The sequence below is a fragment of the Capra hircus genome, chromosome 10 (genome assembly GCF_001704415.2).
Source record: "Capra hircus breed San Clemente chromosome 10, ASM170441v1, whole genome shotgun sequence".
NCBI lineage: Eukaryota > Metazoa > Chordata > Mammalia > Artiodactyla > Bovidae > Capra > Capra hircus.
The window spans coordinates 79565614-79586704 of NC_030817.1; the positions used below are offsets into that span (position 1 = coordinate 79565614).

The window sequence follows — 21091 nt, forward strand, 5'->3', positions numbered from 1 at the left end:
AGACCAGAGCAAGTTAGCTACCCCTGTGGTACACAGCCATAGCACACACACATCCCCATCATCACACTTATCACAGTTCATTTCATTGCCTACTTAAATGCCTGGTTTCCTGACTAGATGATAAAACTGCTCAGCATCTAGCCTGTTCAACAGAGTATCCACAGCACCTAGCACAGTACCTGACACCTAGTAAGCAGTCCATATGTTATATGACTGACTGAACAAAGAGAAAGCCATGTTTACGTCTCAGTTTATCCAAAAATGCACACGTTCTCTGTGTTTGTATGTTCTGAATTTGTGCTTATGCATACACAAACACACATACACACACCTTCAAAATACAGTTTGGCTGACAGAACTAAGAAATAGCTAGCAAGCTGCATATACTGCTTGGTCACACGGTGGGAAAGCAGCTGTTGGTGAGACAGGGGAATTCTTTAAACCTTAATTTCCTCATGTGTAAGGCAGGAATAATAAATGCTTCCTTATATAATTGAATAAACAAAAGCTATTACTTCTAGATCCCAACTCCCAAATAGGCGCGGAGCTTGTGCTCTGCTCAGAAGCATCAAGTCCATGACTGAGACTGTCCACCAGGTGGGAGTATTACCCCAGCCTGGTGCTGTGCTGCCTCCACTGCAGAGCAAGACCAGCAATCGGGGGAAGTCGAAGCTACCACCAGGGCCACTTACTTCCCCAGAGCTTTGAGTGAAACTAGCAGAAAAAAACAACTCAGAGACCAGGGCACATGTCAAGAAGGCCTGTTTCTTTGACCCATACTCCTCCTTTTCTCATCCTAGGCTCCTCCGAGGCACTGTTTATGCTTAGGAATAAGCATTTTCTGGCTTGCCATTCACAGTTGGGGGTGTTTTTCCCCCATGAAAATAAGTCCTTTTATCCCACCAGAGCTGCTAGCTTCTACTTCCAGTGGAGACTGTGTTAAGAGAGGCGGGTTTGCTTCCTCAGACTGCAGAGGACATCTCGTTATTTTGGGAAGCCCTGTGGCCACCCCGTTCAGGGACATGGGGTTTGGCAGATGCCAGAGTTATTCTTGCTTTTAGATCTCACTCATCCTTTTCCACCTTGATTTCAATGAATGAGTTCAAGTCAGGGCAGCAGGTTTTGTGGGCTTGGTCAAAAGATGGGGAGACAGGGCCATTCTCATCACCTCCCTCATCCTCCTCTTCTTGGAAATTAGGATTATAAAGTTCCGGTGGAAGAAGCTGGGCCTCAGCAGAAGGCAAACGGTCTGAGGGAGGCCCATATACACGGTTGGCTTTGGTGCCATGCTTAGAGTTGGCATCCAGGTGGTAGCAGAGCTGCGTGAGGCGCTGGGCCCGGAAACGGGGAGGCCGGGCCACCCAGACACCTGGCTCATTAAGACTGTCCTCTTCATCTGACATCAGCTCCTCTGTCACATCCTTCCATAGACGTTGGTCCTCAGGGCCAAAATGCCTCATGATGCTGGATCGGTTGGCAAAAAGCTAAGGTAGGAGCCCAGGACAGAGATTAGGAAGAGCAACAAACCACACATTAGGTTTGGGGAAAGGGTTTGGGTAGGAGGAAAGCTGTGAAAAATCTGTGCCTGAGAGAACTAAGTTCCCAAGAGAACCCAAATCAGATCTTAGAGAATTGGCTCCTGTCTTCCTTCTCCTCCACTCAATCCTGTTCTCAGAGGCCACACCCTCCCACTGTGGCTTATTAGGGTTTAGCGTTTAGCATCTTTTCTGAAAGGAAAGCCTAGAAACCTACCCGGTATCTGCGACTTCGAAGTTTCTTCTCCTCTTTCTCCTTCAGGCCTTTAAAGGGGTTTAAGGAGTTGCGATACTCACGCCTCTTCGTAAGGAAGTAGGCTACACAGGCTCCTGGTGGGGAGGGAGAAGGGAGGCAGCAGAAAGCAGGGGTCCTCGGCCCCTTTTATTTTTGCTGTAACACTACCAGGTGGAAGAGGGGAGAACCACTTTTACACAATGGGCTTTCTGGGCACATCCATCAGCATCTATTCCTTCCTCTCTGGTGTAGCTCTCTCTGCCCCTCTGCATCTCTAACAGGAACTCCTCTCACTGTAAAAGGACAACTCTGAGGCTTTTGCAACTCCCCTTCCCCAACCGCAGTCAGACCTACCCCATTCTACTCGGCTGACGGCAGATCCCAAGTACTTTTTCAGCAGACGCTTTCTTAACGCTACAGACAGATAACAGAAGGGCACGAGAAGTAGGAAACCCAGGACGTGATATGTAGGGACAAAAGGGGAGGCCTGATTCTAACCTCCTTTTCATAATACCCGAGACTCGGGCTCTGTAGAAGCATCATGCATGATGGTGTTCTGGCCCCTTCCTTCTCCCATGTTCATTTCAGACTGAGTAGGGGAATAAAAAGACAATCCTAGGTGAAAAAATAGCCAAAACCAATTTTTTAAGTCCACTATTTTCAAAACCACCTAAATCATCTCCATAGGCCTCTTCTCCTCTGGTCAGGAACTGGGCATGAAGAAAGGCTGGGGTGCAAGTTAACTCGGTCTTTCTCACCTTTCAGCTCCTTGTCAGTATAATTGTGGGGACTTGTTACCAGTTCTTGCTTGAGCTTTTCCAGAAGGAACTTCACTACAGAAATATTCCAAGAGGACTTGATGCTGCCACAAGAGAAGAAAGTAAATAAGACAGTCAGCATTTGAAAAGCTAGACAGAGATTCCTTGATTAATCAGCTTTGTGGGAAAGTCCCCCATGGCCTAAGACATGACACAAAGGGCGATGGTGAGGTGGAAGCCCTAGCCTAACTATTATATTGGAGCAGCCCCCCTCTGCTTCCCTCTCCTTGGCAAAGTTCCTTATGATCTTTTCCCTCCAGAGGATCATACCTTTCAGACCCATTGAATCTCTTGTCATTGGTGATGTGGTTATGCACATTATGGACCAATTTCTAGAGGAAACAAACAAAACACAGAATCAAGCCAGGAACAAATATGATGAAACCCTTCTCTGGTCCCTATGGGGTTTTCTGCATGAATCTTGCCCATAGCCTAGGTACCATTTTCTGTCGATGCCCTTTTTTAGCCAGAGAGCCTACCCACATTAGTGTCTCTAATGGACACCCCCTCCCCACTTTTTTCCTTTTCATTTAATTTATGTGGAGCCTTCAGAATTATTCTGGGTCTTACTCTTGCTCTCAGGGAGTATGATCACTAGAATACAGGTTTTCAAACATTTCCACAAACATACTTCTAATAGCAAGGAGAGAGCAAATATACAACAGGGCTACTTCAAATAGACATTTCTTGAAGCCCCTTTAGTCAGTCAGTAGCTCAGTCATGTCTGATTCTTTGTAACCCCATGGACTGCAGCCTGCCAGACTCCTCTGTCTGTGGAATTCTCCAGGCAAGAATACTGAAGTGGTTTGCCATTTTGTATTTCTCTTAACATGAAAATGTCTTCCAAAATCTTCTAGTAAAATTGGTGACCCAGGAAAATGTCCCAGGTATATGTCTTTGCACATTACAACAAATCCCAGGGGTCCTCATATCATGGTCCAAAAAACACAAACCTGAAATAACAGAAATGTGAAATGAAAGGGAACTTGGAGACACTGTCACCCAACCATCCGTTTACATCATTAAACAGGCTATCTTTCAGCTTTGCTTATATACCTTTAACGATGGGTTCTCACTAGTTTTTGACTCAGCTACTATGAACATCTCTAATTGTTAAAAAAAAAAAAATTGCCTTAGATACTCCAAAATCTGACCCCAGTTTTGCCCTAATAGCACCTCAAGTATTTGAGGACAGCTTCCATGCTCTCCCGAGGTCTCCTCTTATCTGGTCTAAACACCAAGTCCTTCAACCAGTCCTCATGACATAGTTGCCAGACAGACTCCTCATGAAACTGTGACGCTCTGGTTTGCCAGTGTTCCTCTTACAACATGGCACTTGGAACTGAATCGAACTCATCCACTGAGGTCTGGCCAAAGGGAGCATTACTTCCCTGAGGAGAACTCTATACTTCTAGGAATGAAACCCAAGATGCTGTTACCTTTCTTAGCAACCCCATCGCTACTCATCGCCACAGGGTCCATTCATAGCGAGCCTGTAGTCAGCTCAAGTCCATTTTTCACACAGATACTATTTCCACCCTTCTGCAACTGTTTTTTGTTTTTTTTTTTGTTTTTTTTTTTTTTGTACTCTAATGCAGGATTTTACATTTCCTATTAAATTTAGTTTTTCTGTTTCTGATTATATTTTCATCCCAAGGTCCTTTAGTCAATGGAAATTACCGAGTCCCAAACTGATGGGATGCTGATCTCAGGATTTCAGCTTCGTATTCAGAAATGCCCAATTTCACCTCTTACTCCTATGGCTGACTCACCATATCAACTTAGGAAATTACTGTTAACTCTTTATGACTAGGTTCTCTACTCTATAAAATAAAGAGTTGTACTAGCTTTGTATCTGATATAGTTATTTTACCTTTTAGAAGTACAAACTTGAGAAATCACAAGGGAATGGGTGAATGCTTCAGAAAGAATTTGAAAGAGTTGCAAAAAAAGAAAAAAGATGGGGGAGGAGTTGCATAGCTTTCCAATTCAATTGACTTGGAAGAGATCAGCTGATAAAAATCAAACCAAGCTTGAAGTGAAAAGGGAAAATACTCTAGCCAATAATAAGTGTTAAGACTAAAGGATGCTGGCTCACCTGCCTCCTGAGCAAGCTAAAAATAAATAATTTCTCCTATGGGTGGCTGGATCTGCAGCAGTCCAAGGAATTAAGGTTCTGATTTGGGCCTTTTGGATCCCTGGCAGAGCAGCAACCCCCAGCAGCCTCAACAGATTGGAGAAATGCCTCTCGGATTCCCTTCCAGAGCTAAAGGTTGGGACAGTGAAGATCTGCAACCATCCCTCTCCCTCTGAACCCACAGACTCACACAAGAACATTTTATATCTTTCTCTGTGATGGGCAGCAAGACTCCCTGACTGGTCCACTTGCCCCTCTTCTCATCGTACAACACCGAGCATGATGGCTGAGCATGCTTCCCAGAAGGCACTGTGCCAAGCTCTCCAAAGGGCAGGAAGAAGCCCGGCCTCACCACTAGACCTCTCACTGTAGGCAGTAGGCACAAGAGGAATAGAACTGACCAAAAAAAAATCCTGATTTTATGCAAATTGTAATTATCACACATATATTCTGATTTAAACACTAAGAATTTGGGGGAATTCTCTTGAAAGGTACTTCTAGGTATAAGCCTCTATTTCTGTCACTGGCAACAACAGTGTCCTGTTGGATTAGAAATCCATGACAGAGAAACTAAACCTACTCCCCATTCTTGATAAGTGACATGTCATTAAATGTAACCAAAATCTGAAATAAAGGTTAGAAATCAGTTGATACTGATTATGAATGGTGTCCTCTGGAAGGGGGAAAAAAAGAATCTATCAGCGTAAAAACGAAAGAAAGAGTAAGAGTAGGATCTCCTAGAAAAAAGGAGAAAGAAGTAATGTAAATAAAGGAAGTATAAATGGTAGTCAGCCACTTTCAATCTTTACTAAGGCTGTAACAGGAGAAATGGGTTCTATACTCTGATGAGATTTCACTGGATGTCAGTGGTGACTATCACCCTTGACCAGAACTCTCAGTTTTCCTCATAAGCTATTATCCAGAGACTGGAGACCCATTACAGTCTCCATTAGAAAGATGTCTTGGATGACAGAGCTGATCCAAAGGTCTGTAGTCACCCTAAAACAGGGTTTCTTAACCTTGACTCTAATGACGCTGGATAACGGAGGTGGGGGCGGGGGATCCTATAGATTGTAGGATGTTTAGGGATGCACTAGGACTCCAAGCCACTGTAAGGTTTCAGGCAGAACTGATTCAGGCCAGTACCTTTCCTGCCAAGAGCTCTGAGAATCACCAGACTCTTCTAACCTTTATCCTTGAGCTGAGTGTCTAGTGGTCCTCTGCATCTTTGGGGTATGGGACCACCTCAGGACACCTTGGCCTTGCTGCCCAAGGGGCCCCTTGCTGCTTGCCCTGAACACTGATTATTTGCAGGCAGTTTCTAGTGCTATCCTGCTGCAGTCAATTTGCTGAACCCCATAAAGATCTTCCCATCAGAATTATGAGATCACCAGGAGACATGATATAATTCCCTTATCTTTAAATGGAAGATATCAATCTATCCGGAAAAGCCTAAACAACAAGTTCCACTGATAGCAAAGGGACTGTCTGTCCCTGGGGCTAGGGAACAGTCTGTCCCTTCTTGCCCTTCCCACTCCAGCAGGCTTCAGGATACCATTCATTCCACATGGGACGTTTAAAAGCAACCCACATTTCACTCTTCACTTATCTCTCCAAACTGAAGAAAAATGTATAGAAATTGAGCTCACTCACAGAGAGGACCAGATCCCGCTTGCGTCTGGAGTTCTTCTGCCCACTCCCTCTGGTCCTGCATGGGGAAGCAGTGAACCCTAGAGACTGTCTCAGCTCCCCAGTTCCCCCAGGGCCTGACTCTTCCGAAGGCCCTTCCAGGGCGGCAGCAGCACTGAGCATGTCCTCAGGGCGGGGTGGCGGCAGCTTGGTTCCATTTTCTGGCCCGGTCTCTGAGGTTGCCCGCTGGATCGCCAGTTGTGTGACTGGTGAAAGCTGCTTGGCATAAGCAGGCACCAGCACCCGCTGCACTGCACCTTCAGAGGCCACGTAATCATCCACCAGCTAAGAACATACGGGAAAAAAAAAAAAACAAAAACCCTATTACCCATCCAGGCTTGTAGGAACCTGGTCAACCATCATTCACTGGTAAGTATGATGAACAGGGAGTGGGGAACAGGGGGGAATCTAGCCCAGTCTTCAGTGGTTCATGGCTTGTTTCTCTGGGACTCTGGGGGGAGCGTGGGACAAATATTTCTCGCAGATACAGGGCCTCTTGGGCTTCCCTGGTGGCTCAAACAGTAAAGAATCTGCCTGCAATGCAGGAGACCTCAGTTCCATCCTTGGGTTGGGAAGATCCTCTGGAGAAGGGAATGGCTACCCACTCCAGTATTCTTGCCTGGGAAATCCCATGGACAGAGGAGCCTGGCGGGCTAGAATCCATGGGGTCACAAAGAGTCAGACACAACTGAGCAACTTTCACTCAACGGGGCCTCTCATGTTGGGTCATTACCACAGGACTGATTGTAAGGACAAGGCATGTTTCTGATGCTCTATTTGTGAGTAGTCATTTATGCTTTGCACCTGAGTACAGGTAAGGTAGCTAGGTGTTTTGCCTGAAAGGGATTGAGTGAGAAAGCGATGATAAGAAAACCAAGCAAGAGGAGTGAGAAAATAAAATAACAAGGAGAAATAGAAAAATGGGAGCAAAGGAGGTAGATATAAAGTCAGAAACCTCTAGAGAGGCTGGTACTGCTTTCCCCCTCCCCATCCCCTGCCCTCTTCCCTTTGCAGGGCCAGCAGGTGCCCTCACCTTGATCCTGCCCTGGCTACATCGGACAGTCGCTGCCCTGACATCCGCTTGCCTGCCTGTGGCCTCACTCAAGGACACACAGGGTAGGGGAAGGAAGGAGGGAGGAAGGGAGAGAGGGAGAAAAGAAAGGAGGGGGATTTCTGCAGCCAGGAAAACAAAACAGTGAAAGTGGGGGAAAAAACACAGAAAGAAGCGGGGGAGGAGGCTGAGATTTATAGACCTGTGAGCTGCTTTCTGTGCTGTGAAATCTAATTCCATCCTGTCGGCTTGGAAGCCTTCCCTGCCAGAAAGAACCACAGCTCAGGGCACTGCCGGGCCTGGTGCCTCCCTGCCTCCTCCCACCTTCCCAGCAGCTCCTCCGATACCCCCAAACCAAGGATAGTCCCTGGCCGGGCAAACTGGGGCGAGCCTCGGGGCCATCACCCACCCGTGCGGCTAGGCCTTGGTGGAGCAGTGACCGGTTGCAGTATGACCCTGGAGGCGGCCTTCATTCCTCAGATCCAGCAGATGGGCTCGGAGTCTCAGCCCCCCTGTTCTGCTCTACTCTTTCCTGGGTGTCTGGGCCTTGTCGTGGCGGGTGGAGGAAAAGACAGAGGGCAGAAGGAGGACGAGGTGGAGAGGGTGGGTGGGAGCTGACAGACCTCCCACTGTCTCTCAAGTGGCAACACATCTGTTAGCTTCACATCTGAGATCTCTAGAGTTGCTCCATCTCCTTTCCAGACTTCCATGTGACATTCTTCAGTTTTTACTCTCCTCAGCCAGGATTTCCCTGCTCATATGGCCCTGAGCAGTAAAGAAGCTGAAATATCAGTGTATTTCTATGTCTTTTCCGGCTCACAAAACAGGCCCGTTGGCTTCCCTCTTCCTCCGTACATGTTATTATCCTCTTAGGTAAACTCTCAACTGCCCATTTTTCCTCATTTTATTTCCTTTCCTCTACCTCCCTCCTACCTTCCCTCATATTCTCTCCCTTGCATCAATTCTTCTTCCACTTAGGTTCATCTTTCTCCTCTGCTCTTTCTCCACTTTTTCTCCTTTCGGAACCCTTCATTTCCAATGGCCTCTTTCCCTTCTTGCACCTGTCCGCTACCAGCTTTGCCCTTTCCCTCCCTCATTCCCTGCTCTCCCTCCCCGCCTCTGCCTCTCTCTCCTCACATCCTCATCTCTCTCCTAGTCCTGAATTCCTCTTGGCAAGCAGAGGGCCCATGATCAAATATGAATGAGTCGTCTGTGCATGGCAGGCATCCTCGCCAGGAGAGGCAGAGCCCATGGAGCTGTCAGGCAGCTGTGGAGAAGGTGCCATGTGGCGCGACAGAGTGGGAGGGCAGGGCAGCCCCGATGCCACTCATGCCAGCAATGGCCTTCTACCAGAAAGGCCACGGGGTCAGGGAAAAACAGGAGGGCTCACTCTCTCTGACGACAAAGGAAACTCGGTACCCCGCTGTTCATCACTGATAGCACCAAAAGAAAGGCTGAAGGACGGAGAGAAGAGAGAGAAAGAGAGGAAGGCCAGGAAGGGCACAAGGGAGCAGCTCGGCTGCGGTCCTGTGCTGTGTACTCACAGGGTTGAGCATCGGGGCCCCCTCGCCAGCAGTCAGGGCGCATCCCGGGAGCCGCACATCTCTCTGAGCTGCGGGGAAGCCCAAGGGTCCGGGCCCCCCAGCCGAGGCCGCTCCCAGCTGCCGCAGCTCCTCGATCACCACCTGCACGCCACTGCCCACACTGTCACACTCCTCCTCCGCAGCCGGCACGGCCCGGCTGGCCTCCCCGGGGCTCTCCTTGAGGGGCCCGGGCTCCTCCAGCGGGGAGCCGTGTGCCCGACTCTCCCTGTCTTCATCCGCGGCGGGCACCTTCCCTTGCCTCAGCTCACCCACTTCCTCCTGGAGTCGTTTTAACAATTCGTTGTTGGCCCTGGCGAGACTCAGCGCTGCCTCAGCCAGACCCACGGCCTTATCCACCCGCTGGTAGATAATATGCAGGAGCTGCTCGGAGCTCTGGACGGCCAGGCCGTGTCCCGTCACCGTGATCGGGGTGCTGGGAGGATTCCCACCCTGACAGCCTGAGCTGGCCCCGCTTGTCTCGTTCTTACACGCACAGCAGCAGCATCTGGCCTCGCTGCCACTGGGAGGGGAGAAGAGAATGGTGGCGCTGAAGGACATGGTTGTCGAGGCGGGAAGGGCGGTGCTCACACTGCTGGACTGCTCCAAAAGTGTCCCCAGCCGACCGGACCGCAGGAAGCGCTGGCCTCTCTGGATTCACTTTCCTTCCTCATGGAGGGTGGTCAGAGGAGCCTGGGCACCCGGGGTTGGGTTCTCTGAAGGAGCAGTGGGCTAGCCGTGAAGGCGCACACAGACCATGGCTGCCTCTTCTTGTCCTGCAGAGTGGAGAGGGCCTTCTCTGTGCAGATCCTGGGCTGCCCTAGTCCCACACATTGGGGGGTCACCCTCACCCCTTCCCCATAGGGTGGGTGTACGAAGGCCTTCCCGAGGAACTGGGTTTCAGAGGGTGGAAGGCATGAAACCCCCCACCACTCTAAAACTAAGGTACAGAGAGGAGACTCTAAAGGACCCACGGGCATCTGGAAAGATTAGAAGATTAAGGAAGAAAATGTAGATCTGTCTTCTCCGCCTCTCTATCTTGGCTGTAATAACAGTATTGCATTTTATTGCTTTGACATCATTCCTTAAGGAGTTCAGAACACTTCACATAGGTTAATCTCATTCACACAACAGCTCTAGGAAACACATATTAACCCAGGGCCAGAGAAGAGACAGGCAGAGAACTTATATATCTTTTTCAAGGTCAGGGAAGACAGCAGAAACCAGTTATTGCTACTTTCAATCTAGTGTGGGTGTGATTTTTTTTCTTAAACTGATACCACTTTTTGTTGACATAAAGAATGATGATTCTACGGTCTCTATAATTTGCATACAGATGCAGAATAAGACTCCTAAATAAGGAGGAGGCCAATCAGTGCAGCCCCCAAGACGCTGCCAACCTCACACTATTATATCATTAATGCTTTGGAGATGGGCAGGGGAATGAAAGGAAAACCTGGATGGGAGAACTGAGCTTCCCTAACCAGGGCTGCAGAGACCCCTACTCTCACACTTTGTACACCTGGGCCTCCAGCCTCTGCAATTGAAGCTAACTGTTCTGAATGCTCCAGCTGGAAGCCCAGAAAAATCACCTCCAGGGCCCCTCATCTCCACTTCTCATGCTGCTTAAGGGAGCGACAGAGCTGAACGGGAGTTTCTAAGTAGCTCCATGCTGCCACTCTGCCCACACAACCAGCCCCCAAAAAGAGAGATCAGAATATCAATGATAAACCAAACTGCCTCTCCTCTGAATCACTGTAGTTAAGCGACTAAACTACTCCAGGAGAAAAAGAAGAAAAAAAGTGTGGGAGGGTTTGTACCACTGAGAACACTCCAAGGAACTTCATATTGTCATTTTCTAAATGACACTTGATTATAGAAAAAAGGAATCTTTCTGCCTGAAGCTCCCTAAGTGACAAAATCTTATGTTTACAATTTCCTCAAGAGATACATTTCTATCTTACCCTGTAAATTATATCATAACACCACAATTAAAAGGAGAGGAGGAGGTTAGGAGAATTTTCCACATACAGAAATTTGGGGTTTTATTTTTTTTTTAATCAGCAATCTCATTTCAGAAACAGGCAATATCAATGCCTCTGAGGTACTAAAATGTAAATCTGACAATGCATTTTAATTACACTTGGTTATTAAAAAATAGTCTTTAATTTGCTCTTTCTACCCTTTATATCGAAGAAATGCTTTTCTGTGCTAGATATTCACTTCTTGAAATAACGTTAACTCAAATCCATTTACTGCTTCTCTGTCATTAGAGTCACTGGAAAGCAGAGCTAAACCTAAAAAACTAAAGGTTAAAGCCAAATTAAAACTAAAGGTTAAAGGAACTCACTAAGCAATTCCCAAGTCAATTATGAATGAATCATTAATATATCCTTTTCCTTCCTAAATAAGGGCCTACAAGCTCCTGTGGGGTTTTAACTTTTTTAAAACCAACATCATGCAAAGAGTTTAACCTGAAACGTGGGTGCTGTAAGAAAAAGAAAGTTATGTAAATGATAATACACAAATGATCGCTCACTTGGGTTTAGGATTTGTACAGTAAGAAATTAAGGCCTGCCACTTATGTAATATTTTACATCAGCTATAATTCAGTTAAAAAAATTTTTTGGCAGCACCACTAGGCTTGTGGGATTTTAGTTCCCCAACCAGGGATTGAACCCAGGCCCTGGGCAGTGACAGCACACAGAGTCATAATCACTGAACCACCAGGGAATATACCCCCCCAAATTTAATAAATCAGTAATGTATAAAATAAGCTATAAAGATATGTGTGTATGTGTGTACTCAGTCACGTCCAACTCTTTGAAACTCCATGGACTATGCCAGGCTCCACTGTTCATGGAATTTTCCAGGCAAAAATACTGGGCTGGGCTGCCATTTCCTACTCCAGGGGATCTTCCTGACCCAGGGATCAGATCCGAGTCTCCTACAGTGGCAGGCAGATTCTTTACCACTGCAGGGCCTGAGAAGCCTAAGCTACAAGAATATACTTTACAGGGAACATAGCTAAAGTTTTTATAACAACTATAAATGGAGTACAACTTTTAAAAACTGTGTACCACTGTATTATATACTTGTAACCTATAATATTGTACATCAGATAAACCTCAATTAAAAAAAATTTTTTTTTAAACTAAGGTGCATCAGGTTGGGACTCTGGGTAGGTATCCTTCCTGGGATCAAACTGACAACTTCTACACTCTTGCCCCAGATACTCTTTCTTGCAGGAGGCCTTCTCCCCTGCTGGCCTTGTACCTGCCTCAAGCCCTTCTGTCCCTTTAAATGGTCTTTCTTAGATCATCTTCCCAAAACAGCACTGAGATGGGAGTAATAAATAAGTAAATAAAATAAAAAATAGGGTTCTCATCATGCGGTACCACTTAAGGGCTATTTGAACTTGGGCCTCAGTGTTCTCTGGGGCTATCTACCTCCACTCTGCCCACTTTGAGTGTTTTTGTGAAGATTATTTATAATATATATAAAGGCACCAACAGAGTGCTGGCACATAGTCGGTGCTCCACACATAACAGCTGGATTCCTGAAACATTTTGTTTTCCTATCTTGAACATCCATGCTGATGTCTTCATTTAGAAGAGAAAAAGCCAATGGCTTGAAATAGAATTTGGGGAGCTTCCCCTCTAAATTCAATACCAAATTTTTGAGAAATGAATTCAAGTCTACAAAGTTGCCTTTTATCAGTACAAAACCTTTTATGATGCAAATTAGAAAGATAATTGAGAAAACAGTATTTGTAACTACTTGCTATCATGACCTGGCTTTAGACTAACGATACTGTTCAACTTTACTCATTTTTAATTTTGTTTACTTATTTATTTGACTGTGCTACATATAAGATCTTAGTTCCCCAACCAGGGATGGAACCTGTGCCCCCTGCAGTGGAGGCTCGGAGTCCTAACCACTGGACCACCAGGGAATTCCCAACTCTGCTCGTTTTTAATGTGCTAAATATATTTTCATATTTGTGTTGCATAAAATATCATGACACTAACCCGCTCCACAATTCTGTCCCTCAGTTTCTTTCTGTTTTTCAACTTTGGGTATTACCTAACTTCATCCATTTTAGAATGCCACATTCAGGGCAACAAATACGTGTTTTCTTGAATCAATCTGTCTATAAATACCTGGTACAGTGCAGTGTAGCACAGCAGGCATTCAAATAACTCTTTTGGGGTATCTATGGACATCATTTCTGATTTAGTTTCCCTGGGTCCTGCTAGAGTCTCCCACATAACCTCTAAGACCCTGGATAAAAAGATAAGGAAACTGGGGTTGGCAGGTATTACAGGAACATTTCACAATTATATTTACTAACCAGATACCAATTTAAAATGCTGATATCATTAGCTACATATATCTTCATTAGAGAAGATGAGCAAGTCATATATATATAAACAAGTGTTTCTAAAAATTCTATCTATATAAGGCCATGCTAAAGGATGAGTCACCAAAATGGACTGCCACCTCCAAGTACTCAAGTGAAAGGAAGATAAAGTCCCTATACACAAGGAGCTTACAGCGCATGTGAGAACAAAAGTCTAAAGAACAAAGCAAAATATACACAAGTGGCTAAAAATATAGTACAGAATAGAAATATCTTGAGTTAGTTCAAAATTATAGAAAGATCAACAGAATGAAATCATGTGAGATAGGGGTCTTATCAAAGAAAAGTCTCCAACTGACACTTGAGCAAGGTATAGGATGAATGGTACAGTGGTAAGAAGACAAGCTGAGTGAGAGGAAAAAAACCAAACATTACAGAATTAACAGGGTACATGTGAGAGGTCAGAGCAAAAGGGCTTACATGCAAAGTACAGAGAGCTGACAGTGGGCTTTGAAAACCAAGTTAAGGAAACTCTTAGGTCAGGGGTCAGCAAACCTTTCTCTGGAAAGGACTAAAGAAATTTAGGCTTTGCCAGCCATGTGGTTTTTGACACAACCATTCGACTTTGCCATTGTAGCACAAAGGGGCCATTGATGATACATAAATATAAGTATGGCTGTGTTCCAATAAAACTTTATTAATACAGAAATGTCACAAAATATTACATTTTAGTATTTATATTAAAAAATATAAAAGCCATTCTTAGCCCATGGGGCCAACAGAAACAGGTATAATGCCAGACTAAGACTATGTGCTAAGGTTTACTGACCTCTGTCTTAGACACTTAAAGTGGAACAGTTAGAGATTAGAAGGCTGTTTAATCCTGGAGAGAGGTGATAAGAATGAACATTTGTGGATATGAAGGTTCAACACCCTGGAGGAAGGACTGATCTTATTTCTTAACTTAATAAATATGTGGGATAGAGAGATTGGTTAAGACAACTTCAAGACTGTAAACCTAAGGGTCAGAAGATGGTAGCACTGACAGAATGATACAAATGAGGAAGCTGAGAGGTGGCACCAGCATGTTTGAAAAGATGTGTATTTATATAACATGTTAAAATATCAAACTGATGGCAGCATCTTTAAATGGAATGTTCTGAAAGCAACTGGCTAGGACTGAAAAACAAAAACAAGAGGAAGGTCAGAGCTGGAATGCAGACTTGGAAACTTTAGCAGGAGGTTATATTTGAACCTCAGAGAGTGAATGAGCTCTCCAAGGAGTACGTATAAGATCCTTGGCAGGGGCCAAGGACAGCACTTGGAGTCAATCCTTGGAAGAGTCTTCATTAAAAAAGAATGGTCAGTAAGATGGAATAAAGTGTTAGGAACGCCAAAGTAAAAAGAATAACAAGAAAGAGGATCTAGTCAACTGTGACAAGTGCAGCAGAATGGTTAAAACAAGATGAAAATTAAGGAAATGCATGTTATTTGTCTGTGATGGTCACTGGCGCTGACTAGTAAGTTTTTGTGTTTTTTTTTTTTTTTTTTGGTAGTGGAAGTAATACTATGCATTAGATGAAAGAGAAATTGATGGAGAGAATATGGAAGCAAGACATGAAGTCAAGTTTTCTAGAGTATAGATATGAAAAGAACGAAGCAGGAAGTCAGAAGGGGCACTACAGCCTCAGGATATTTAAAAAGCAGGAAAAAGATAAGGTCAGTGAAAAAGGAAAGGATGAACATATTAGGAAAGGATTTAGGTTTTCTTCTAGCAAGGATCCTCCCACTGTGAGAAGGAAGGCAGGTGAGCTGTTCTCTGAGTCAGCAGAGAAGAAAAAAGATGAATGCAGGGGCAAAGATTCACTGATATGGAGCAATGAAGACAAAGATGAAACATTCTTTTTTTACAGATCTTCCTCAGTATGAACAATTCAAACTGATAAGAGAACTTTATTATAGATAGTGCTGCATTATTTGCTGCTATAACCTATTAAATCCTTCTAACATTGCAGACTTAACATAATCATTCTTGCTTTTTTCCATAACTAAAGTTTCAGAGCCCCTTTAACTCTGCTAATGTTATTAACATACCTAAACTTTATTCTGATATCTTTATTTTACCTCTCAAAATGTCTAACTGTTTAATACAATAACCTGTGAAGCAATCCATGGAATGTTTGGCAAAGCAATGGTTAATTGGAATAAATTATCCAAGCAGTGTCTATACCATTATTATTAAACATTAATACTGTCAACTTTTGCAATTTCAGATTGCTGATTTATTTTAAAACCAAGTTTGCATTTTTGTTCAAGAAAGAGGAATGAACTAAGACTGACCATCACTGAAGAATATATATGCCTCTTGCAAAATTGTGTTAACTTTTAGAATTAGAATGTTAAGAAAATGATCTTCAATCCTATGATGACTTGCCAACACAAAATGACAGCAGCTGTCAAACTTAAGTGTGCATAAAATCTGTGTTTGGGGTTCACCAGTATCAGCCTAATTTTAACAATGTGAAAGGAGCCTAGAAAATGTACTTTTCAATACTTTTGATATTTTTTCATAAATATTTGGATAAAGAATGAAAACTCATCTTTGGACAGACAGTTCAGGGTAAGGCTGTCCATAATCTTAACTATCCATTTCCTCCCAAGTCACATGTATTTTTGTTAGAACTAAATATATCATAGTCTTGGCAGCTCCCTTGCTTGCTTCAACCCATTCTGAGTTTGAATTTTCTGCATGACTGAGTTCACCTCCAAACTAGGAAAAATAAAAGTTTCCTCACTATCTAATAGATGTGTAGTCTATGGTATCACTCAGAAGATAAATGTTTTTATAATGGGCCCTTGACTCATTCAGGGTCATGCCAGCAATGGACTTCCTTAAATGTGATTACTGAAAGCATAGCAATTCATACCATAATCTTCATTTTAAGAAATAAAAAGGAAAATGGCCACTTAAACCTCCTACTGTGCCAGTCAGCCCTGCTCCTCCACCTGAAGGTATAAAATGTCTCATCCACTAAAAAACGTCTAACTTCTCAAAAAAATCTACTTGTATGAGAGATGTGCTCTTTATCACACAAGAGCAGGTAAGGAAATATCATTAATAGTCTTTTCTACATTTTGAAACACTGACCCAAATAGAGACCAACAAAGAAAATCTAATACCTTGTTTTTTACGGATAAAAAAGAGATGTGGACCCAGAGGGCAGAGTGAGATGTTAAGAAAAGGATTTCACATAATCCGAAAATTTCAAGTACATTTGTATAGTAGTACCAGAGTTTTTAACCCAGTGTTAAACCGCCTCTTTTCTTTACATTTGCTAAAATGCAACTTGGTGAGATTAAAATGACCGGTGTAAGGTTTTCATATCCATATACCTGACATAAACGGCTCTTCCTGCATTTCCGGAGAAACTGAAAAATGAAAACCTAGCTCCCAAAGTTGCGTCGTATGCCCAGCGGGCCCTTGGTAAATGTTATCTGATTAAATATTAGTCAAAGATGACAAACTGGGCACCAGGGAAAACAGAACCATTTCCGAAGAGAGTGTTTCAACTACAGGTAGGGCGAGCGCAGCAGCGCAAAGGGGGCTTGGGGCCGGAGGGGACAGGGCGACCCGTCACTGAGCCCCCGGATAGACGGAGTGCCCTGGGGGTCTCGAGGAAGGGGTGTTCCTCACAGCGCCGCAGACAGCCGACTGACCCGAGGAGATCTAGCTGGATCACCGCGGGTAACTGCCATGGGGCCAAGAAAGAGCTGAGGATGGCGGGGGAGCTCCCGAGGAGGTCCAGCTTTGGCTGCCCTACTGGTGTCCCACCGCGTGTGCCCCTCGCGCCGCTCCAGGCGACCGAGTCGCCCGGCTCACTGCCAGGGAAGAAGGCGGTGCCTGCTCGTGTACCCTGCCAGCGCGCGCACGCGGGGAGGCCCCGCCTCACCAGTCTCCGGGCTCCTGGTGATTGGCGGTTGGGCGATGGGGCGGAGCAAGGCCGGGGACGTTACTGGCAGCAATCCACAATCACTCAACAAGTCAGGAAGGGGAGGGGCCTCTTTAGGGAGGGACACGACTGCGAGGCTTTTTCAAGGCCGCTAGACGCCATCTTTAGCTTGATTTTTTTGTTTGTTTGTTTACTCCCTTTTGTTCCCTGCTGCTCATAGAGCTGCGTGTACACGATTATAGGTACATTGGCTACAGATCGGCCTCATACATTTGGTGGTGTAAGGCTTTTCGTTCCTGCCGGCCTCAGCTACAGATTTTTCAGATAACACTAGCAAGGTAGCAGTTGCCCTTAGTTCAAGTAAGTTTTCATCTCTACGGGCCCTGCAGATTGCAGAGCAAAATCATCCGAGTTTAGCTTTGCTTTGCCTCGGTAGGAGGGCCGAGCCAACGATATATTCGTGGGAGGAATTCTCTTACCCAGAAATTCAAAGCAAGAATACTGGCTAAGAGCCTAAATTCCTAGTAAAAATCAATTAACCTAGGAAGACAGGGCTTGGGCTGTGTACCATTCTAGGAAACGCTGTCTTCTCCGAGAAGGTAAAAAGTATGTGATGACGTACAATGAGGGGACAAAAGAATAAGAAAGAGCAAAATTCCATTAATAATTCCAGCACTACTGCCATCACAAAGGCTACTTTAAGACTGACTAGATTTCAGATATGCAGGTCTAAACTTGTGGAATGCTCCACGTTTGAGACTGATCTAACTTGTGTTGTTAGGGAATAGAAATGCACTCAGTACAGCTAAGAAACCCAGAGCTCACACAGTCTGCATTCATTACAGTGAATGTCAAGACTTGTACAAATAGTTTTATCGCCGTTGTTAGGTGTCCTAAATACAGCTTGAAACTGAGTGGGACGCAAGCTGGGGGATGGAACTGTATTATCATCGTACAGTGGTTTTGTTGTCCTCAAATTTGAACTCTACAGTAGATCCTTTTTTTTATCTCGTGGTCACTATTTGTGACATTCTAGTTTCTCCCTTATCACCCCGTATATTTTCTATCCTTTCACTCCAATCTGCCCATACAGATTTGAATACGCTTTCCGTATGATTCCTAATAGGAGACAGTGGTTCTATAACAGAATTAAGGGAGAAAATGGCTCCTGTAACCGGAGGTACTTCTCTGAGCCTGGTGCCCTCTAATTCATACACTTCTGTCCATGACGCTTATCTTAAGGAGAACGTTTTTCATTCCAAAAAACGCAACATGGTAACCAAATGCATTTCTTATCCCCCCTATGTATTATTTGCCGTTGCCTCCTCTTGGCCCCTCCCCCATCATCACCATCAAGACCGGTTTTAGAAAATTGGACTTGACTGGATTATTTTCCTGATATTTTGCCAGCTGTGGAGTTATTCAAACAAATCCCAACCTATAAACGACCATTTCTGTCAAAAAGCCAAGAGAGAACTTCCCTTCTGAACACACCAACCAAACCACACATAAAGGCCAAAATATACACAGCTGTACATTTAGGAACGTGAGACAATAAAAAGCAAAACCACTTAGGCAAAACAGTCACTAAAGAAGGCTTTAAACCACAGAGTCAATAAATTGCTTACCCTCATTTGCCACGTGGACTGTATATTCCCTAGCAATTATTTAATTATTCAGTAAGCTGATACTTTAGAAGAGGAGAAAATACAGTAAATGCACGTAGAATCAAAGTACCTAAGTAATTCTATGCAAAGGATTTCTTCTAGGCTGTAGTTTGCGCATGAAATCCTGTCTGGATCACATTTGGGAACACAACAGGAAAAAAAAAATCCACATCCTAGGGACTGCTTTGCACACATAAAGCCAAAGGCAGTCGCTTTTAAAAACAAAATCTGATACGGCACATATACACACTGTACATATACAGAAAGCACAAAACCCCAAGATAAATCTTTACGAACTTATTTGCTTCAAAACACACACACACACACACACACACACAGAGTCTTCATGAAAAATGTGGATAAGACACATTGTAAAAAGGGCTTTGACCCCTCCCCCAGGGAAATGAGTGTCACAATTATAAAATACAAACATTTTTAACCTATTGGCCTTGGACAATTGCCACATTCAAGCCACTTGGTTTTGGTTCTGGAAGAGGGTGTGTAAAACGCACGCAAACAACTCTGTGAGGGAGCCTCAAATCTCTTTCCTTCGACGTTGCCTGTGGCAGAAATTTACATTATCCCTTCCGCCGGCTTCAAAAAGAAACCTCTACTTCCCAAGAGGCTAAATTTTTAAAAATCCCTCGACTATAAAAATTTACCAGTCCTTAAAATGTGATAGCAAAAAGAAAAAAAATCTCTATAAATTTGGCTGGAAACAGTTGTACACGGCCATCCTGCTTCTCAACTTCTTGGTATATTTAAAACCTTTACCAGGAAAAAGAAAGAGGAAGAGAGACAGAAAAAGAAATGGGGGAAAGCGCACATTCCCCTTAGCAACAGTTTCCTCACCCCAGCACTGCCACAGATCTCTATTTTTTAAAAAACTTGAATACACACACAAGATTAAGGAGGAAAAAAAAATGGAAAAAGGATACCCGAAGGTCGTATGGCTCTTTGTATTCGTGTGTGTGCAAAAAGGAGGACTCGCGGAGCCGGAGCCGGCAAGCCCCGCCCCTCCCCGGACGCCAGCCCGGATTGGCCATTGGCGGCCGCGGGGCGCCCCGCCCGCGAGCACACGCGCAGCGCCCGAGGCGCGGGCCCCAGGGGGCCCCTAAGGGCCGCTCGACCCCCGACCCCAGCCACCTTCCGCTCCGACCTGGGCGACCTGGTTGGCACCTTCCCCACTTCTCTCCCCTTCCTTTCACTTTTCAGCCTCCGCTCACCCTTTCCGATGTTTTTTCATCAGTGAACCCTGGCCCTTGTCACCAGCATAAATAACAATCCAGAAGCGAGCACCTTCTCTGACAGTTTGCTAAATTCGGTTAACTAGTCAGTAAAATTCTAGAATGGGATTAAACATCAGGCAGCCGGTGTGTGGGGCGAGTTCATGATTTCCAGGTGGAACTCTCTGGGTCACGTCTGTTGTTAACCCTTCCACCTTTAAATGAACCTTCACACACGTATGTGGCCTCCTTCAGGGGAGAGGCAAAGTAGCCTTACACTTCTGGCGTGGTTTCGCTCAATCTTCTCCCCCAGTTTTTTTCTCTGTTTGGTTAACACTGCGTTCTCAAGAACCTAGAATGGTCTCCCTTTAGCTCCTGCATGGAGACCTGGTTGCTTACACCTACATTATAAACCACTCATGATCTGCAGGTCTTAAGCCCCTGTTTGTACTTATTTCCCACAGCTCTTACTTCTTCACTTCTGTAATATTCCTTTGCTCACGTGGTCTCATCTGCCTGGAGTAATAATGCCTGTGTCTTCTTCTCAGACTGTTACCCAGTCCAAGCTCGCTCTGCTCGTGGCACGATAGGCTACGAATCTGAGAGAGGAGGTGTTGAGGTGAGGAAGATACTTCAATTGGGTAGCCGGCACACCGAGAAGATGGCACGCTCAGTTCAGTTGCTCAGTCGTGTCCGATTCTTTGCGACATGATGGACTGCAGCACGCCAGGCTTCCCTGTCCATCACCAACTCCCAGAGCTTGCTCAAACTCATGTCCATCAAGTCAGTGATGCCATCCAACCATCTCATCCTCTGTCATCCCCTTCTCCTCCTGCCTTC

The 21091-nt window shown here is 44.9% G+C and overlaps 1 protein-coding gene across 4 annotated transcripts; it reads right to left on the reverse strand.

Annotated features, from left to right (window-relative positions):
- On the reverse strand, positions 746 to 20048 carry C10H14orf93 (chromosome 10 C14orf93 homolog). 4 transcript variants are annotated; one of them, XM_018054581.1, is made up of 7 exons: positions 19964 to 20048; positions 9010 to 10025; positions 6379 to 6699; positions 2859 to 2920; positions 2529 to 2632; positions 1753 to 1865; positions 746 to 1484 (listed from the first exon to the last, which is right to left on the reverse strand). In XM_018054581.1, exons 2-7 carry the CDS (start codon positions 9604 to 9606, stop codon positions 1065 to 1067), a joined length of 1617 nt encoding a protein of 538 aa, XP_017910070.1. In that variant the 5' UTR covers positions 9607 to 10025; positions 19964 to 20048; the 3' UTR covers positions 746 to 1064. The 4 variants fall into 4 exon arrangements, with proteins under 4 accessions (XP_017910070.1, XP_017910072.1, XP_017910073.1 ...); XM_018054583.1 differs by having other exon boundaries at positions 9010 to 9821; positions 19964 to 20010; XM_018054584.1 differs by having other exon boundaries at positions 9010 to 9821; positions 19878 to 19992.